This window comes from Limulus polyphemus, unplaced genomic scaffold (genome assembly GCF_000517525.1).
Source record: "Limulus polyphemus unplaced genomic scaffold, Limulus_polyphemus-2.1.2 Scaffold213, whole genome shotgun sequence".
Taxonomy (NCBI): domain Eukaryota; kingdom Metazoa; phylum Arthropoda; class Merostomata; order Xiphosura; family Limulidae; genus Limulus; species Limulus polyphemus.
This window is the reverse complement of record NW_013665823.1, coordinates 18,366-23,477: the sequence shown is the minus strand read 5'-3', so window position 1 is coordinate 23,477 and position 5,112 is coordinate 18,366. Positions and strand designations below refer to the sequence as shown.

Genomic DNA, 5,112 nt, shown 5'->3' with positions numbered 1-5,112 from the left:
CCTCGTGTAGCTTTGCGCGTAATTCAAAAACAAAAACAAACAAATATGTAACACTTTGTACACTGGTTAAGGAACGGCATTTATGTGGATAACAGAACTTCCAAGAACATCTGGGAAGCTCTGATGTAGACTGGACGATCTAACCACTATATGCTTGAAATAGAATCAATCATGTCATCCCGTAAGTAAAAGTACGAAAGAAATTGCTTTTAGGTATTTCTAAGCCTGTACATGACCGATATTACTAGCCAACTTATAGTACGAGACCAAAATAGTTCTCCAGCGACACTTTTTGTGACACAATTCATAAATATACATTGGAAATAACCCAGCAAACTGTAACTAGCACAATCAATAAGGCTACTACAGCCCACATCTGATTTGTTTGTTGGCTAATAGTTAAGTGTGACCTAGCACATTTATGTGAAAATTTTCACCTTTCTAAGACAAACGAGGAAGAAAACATTACATTTTATAAAATACTACATAAAACCCAACAAGTTTGGAGTTGAGTTAGTTTTAACTGAAATCAACTTACATAATTTTCCTAATCAATTTAAATTTTTAAATGTTTAGAGTAGTTCTTTAGCTTTGCTTACATTGGGTTTTCAGTATTTTTCATCATATTACTCTCTTTGTTTGACGCACAAAAGCAGTCATTCTATCATGTTATAATGACTTATTATAAATACACTTCAAGAGGAAAGATAAAAGTATACTCTTCCAGCCGAACATTAATTTGAAAAGACATAAAAACATTCTGTTATTCAAACTGCTCAGTTCAAGATAAAGATCAACTATAAACTGCAAGTCACATCAGTTAATCAGTCATTAGGTAAACTGCTTGTTTAAGTGTTGATTCAATAATAATATATTGTGTCACTAATTGACTATCAGTTACTGAGGAATTGATTAATAGTTCTGCATCTGGTTGTAAGTACATCATGGCAGTACCTATCACAAACATTTCATGAAAAGTTATAAATGTTATACACTTTGACATAAATATATTTGCAGGTTTGCCGTCAGTTTTCATACTTACCTGGTGTCTCCTGATGTCACGTGACCTAAATTCTTCATGCTGGAAAGGCTACGGAGACTCGAACTTTGTGTGGATTCTCAATGGCCCAATGTTGATTGCTCTTTCGGTCAGTAACGTTCTTCTTTACTTATCGTTCATCTGGGATTATATTGTTCTATATTTTCTCATATCCATGTTTTAAAACGTAAGTTAGGATGTATTGGATGACAATTGTTTAGTATCGTTATTTGATCTCTTTGTATGTCTGCAAAAATACTTAAATGGTGGCTGCTCATCAACCATTCTTGGTTCAATTTTGCCGATCATTTTATAAGTGCCTATGCTATTTTTGTAGATTTAGATTTTTGTCTTACGATTATTTGGTCAATTGTCTTATAACCTCGATAATGAAAAATAACTTGCCGTGTCGTGTAGGTTTTTGACGTTTCAAGTACGTCCCACTAAGTCCATATCCACAGTCTTAGGTGTCTATCAATATAAATCAAATCATACTTCACTGAAATTCTTGGATGAATTGAGCGAGAGAAAGTAAAATATTTTTTTTCAATGTAGAATATGTTTTAAGAGAACCTAATTTATTTATGTGAGCATGCAAATAATCCCAGTGTTATTGTCTGTTTTCTAGCAGAATAAAATACTTACAAGACTTGTATTTATGTGACTCTGCGTTTCACGTGACATGTTTTGTTAAAGTACTCTATAAAAACTTGTGTTAAAAAACAACATAACTACAGTTGAAGTTAAAACCACACAATCATTATGGGTTGAAAAACAAGCAGAATTCCACTTGGATGATACATGAATTTTATAAAATCGATATATACATAACAAAACTACTAAACTATGGCGTTTCTTAAAACAGATTAAAAATCAAACACTGCTTGAAAACAATATTTGAAAAATTATCTTATTAGCTGAAGAGCGATTCATTTCCATCACGTGCTGCTCCTGAATGGTTCAAATCAGAATTCGCTATCAAAATGTGGCATCACAACACAACAACATGTTTAAATAAGAACAATTTTGAATTGAAAATTGTGCGTTTTTGAGTTGTTAGAAAACATAAAAAGTCACATGTTTATATCGCTACAACAATCAACTATGGTATAATTTACACAAATCTGTGTTTGGCGAATACAATTTGTGTATTACCATGAAAGAAAACAATCTATGTGTTGTTTACAACACAACATTTTTACAGTAAAGCTACATTGTAGAAAACTCATGAAGATGAGTTAGTTCAGTTAGATGCCCCACGTGATATAAGAATTTAGAGCAACAAATCTGAGATGTCCAATAAATTGAAAGTTGTCAGAAATATAGAAGAAGTATCTGGTCTTAAGCATCCTTTATCAAGTTATGTTACGAGAGGATATAAGTTTTGACATGTGGTTGTTTACTTAGAGAATAATCATGCACTGATCCATGGCTGTGCGTTGCTTTTTCTAAGTCATTGTAAAAATATTAATATGTTATTGAATCAATCTAAGACCAAACTGTCCAAAAGTGTATTCTTTAAAACTTTTTTTCCTTTTTTACACTTAAAATACTTAGTATTCCACCCCCAAGTGGCACAGCTAACTTTGTATATCTGACCCCTATCATATAACTGATACAAACTTTGTATGTCTGACTTCTATCATATCACTGATACTAACTTTGTATGTCTGACCTCTATCATATAACTAATACTGACTTTGTATCTCTGACCTCTATCATATAACTAATACTGACTTTGTATCTCTGACCTCTATCATATAACTAATACTAACTTTGTATGTCTGACCTCTATCATATAACTAATACTAACTTTGTATGTCTGACCTCTATCACAAAGCTAATACCAACTTTGTATGTCTGACCCCTACCATATAACTGATACTAACTTTGTATCTCTGACCTCTATCATATAACTAATACTAACTTTGTATCTCTGACCCCTATCATATAACTAATACTAACCTTGTATGTCTGACCCCTATCATATAAGCTCTAAATGCAGTTTTCTCCAATTAACTTTCAAAACCCCATGCTTTGGAAAAGAATGGAAATATTTGAATTTTCAAGTTATTTGAAAACGTCAAATTAAACTAGTTTTATTCTTATCGCACATGCGCTTATTATCGTTTAACTAGTCGTCCCCCCCCCCCGTTAAGTTTACGAACGTATAACGGTAAAATCTGAGGGTCATTTTAATTTCAATTTTACACATGATTGATATCGCATATAATTTGAAACCTTTACAATCTTGGGACCTTAAAGATGATCCAACTACTCAAAAAAACTTGTTTATATCCAACTTCTTCGACCTTGTTACTTCGGTCAGTACATCATAACTGACAGTTTACACAATCTTTTAGGTCAACACATTCTTTCTGGTGAATATAATCAGGATCCTGGTGACAAAACTCCGAGCTAGCGCTTCGGCAGAAACGGCCCAAGTGAGGTATAATTTTTTTTTCTTTAGCAGTAGCTTATTTTTCAGTAACGGAAAATAAAGAAAAAAGTCCTATATTTATAATTTACTTTTTTTTCTTAAACATATTCCTCATTTCAAGTAATGACTACATATAGAAGGTTGCTTATTATGGATTTATTTTATTCTGTTCTACCGTTACAGCAGTAACCTTCTATTGCACGCATTGTGAAAACACAGTGGGAAAATGTTTTCGTTGAATATGTTAATTAAATAGGTCTATATATTTTACAAAAAATGTTTTTGTGAAATATATTTTGGTATGATATAACTGGGTACGGCCCGGCATGGCCAGGTGGTTAGGGATCTCGACTCGCAATCTGTGGGTCGCGGGTTCGAATCCCCTCACACTAAACATGCTCGCCTTTTCAGCCGTGAGGACGTTATAATGTGACGGTCAATCCCACTATTCGTTGATAAAAGAGTGGCCAAAGAGTGGGCGGAGGGTGGTGATGACTAGCTGCCTTCCCTCTAGTCTTACACTGGTAAATTAGGGACGGCTATTGCAGACAGTCCTCGCGAAGCTTTGCGCGAAATCCATAACAAGCAAACAAACAATAAATGGGTACATACCTAGAAGTACCATTGTTCAATTGCAGAATCAACAAAATAATTCCATGGTTTATTTAGACCGTTCCTTGGCAGTAAGAGTATTTAAATACTGAACTGAAACATTTGTATGTGTATAACCAACAAAGATAAATGTATTACCTGTACGTCACAATATATAATAGAGGGTTAAACAAATACTTGGAATATATTTGTACTGGAAAACCACCCTTGAAAGCCACGTATAAACGTGATATCCCTAGGAAATAAACACCTAATGAAGTCTTCCCTGAATTTGTTAGTAAAATAGCTTATAATAAAATATTTTGTCAATAAAGTTAAACAAAAAAGACCTTTACTCTCCAGACAACAATATAAAACTTTAGTTCAGCCAATGTTTCGCCATTGCGGTTTCATTAGGATTAGTAATACAAAAAAACTGTTTGATTTAAAAATATACGTTAACTTCACAAACTGTTTTTTTGGTGCTATATTTCTCGAGACTTTCGTAATGTGCTTTTATTTTTTCGGCAGAGTTTTGGAAAGTCGATTTGATTTGATTTTTCTGCCCTGAGCACTTTGCTGTAACAATATGGTGGATTTGGTCGACTTACGGAAATATTTTATTGTTTTTCAAAATTTCTTGTGCATACTGAGAGGATTTAGACATTTTGACAATAAATGAATTAACGCCTAGAAATGAATCATCTAACCTATATAAAAGCCAGTGTGTGTCACGTCATGCTTGATTTCTCGAAGTAAGAAGAGTCATAAAAGCCAAAATGCATTTATCCAGATAGAATAGTTCGATTACTGTCTGTCCATTACGATTTTAGTGACGGTGTTACAAAGAGGCCATGAGGGGAGTGGGGGGGGGGCGTAAAATCTTATAAATATAGTGAGCGTTGGTGTAATAAGCCTTAAGTGAAGACGTAGTATGGGATCACCTAGCCTACAGCCAAGTGCATAAAATTTATCATGAAAGTAAAAGTATCGATTCAATTATAAACTTAAATCGTTTCGGAATTAAGCTATTTTCTATTAT

At 33.4% G+C, this 5,112-nt stretch overlaps 1 protein-coding gene across 2 annotated transcripts in view; it reads left to right on the top strand.

The window, feature by feature from the left end:
* The window catches only part of LOC106478454 (calcitonin receptor-like), a 45,169-nt gene that overhangs the window by 32,084 nt on the left and 7,973 nt on the right, over positions 1–5,112 (top strand). For both annotated transcript variants that reach the window (XM_022382058.1, XM_022382059.1), the window contains exons 7-8: positions 1,018–1,148; positions 3,403–3,488. In XM_022382058.1, coding sequence (XP_022237766.1) covers positions 1,018–1,148; positions 3,403–3,488 — 217 coding nt within the window. The remainder of the gene's footprint in view (positions 1–1,017; positions 1,149–3,402; positions 3,489–5,112) is intronic.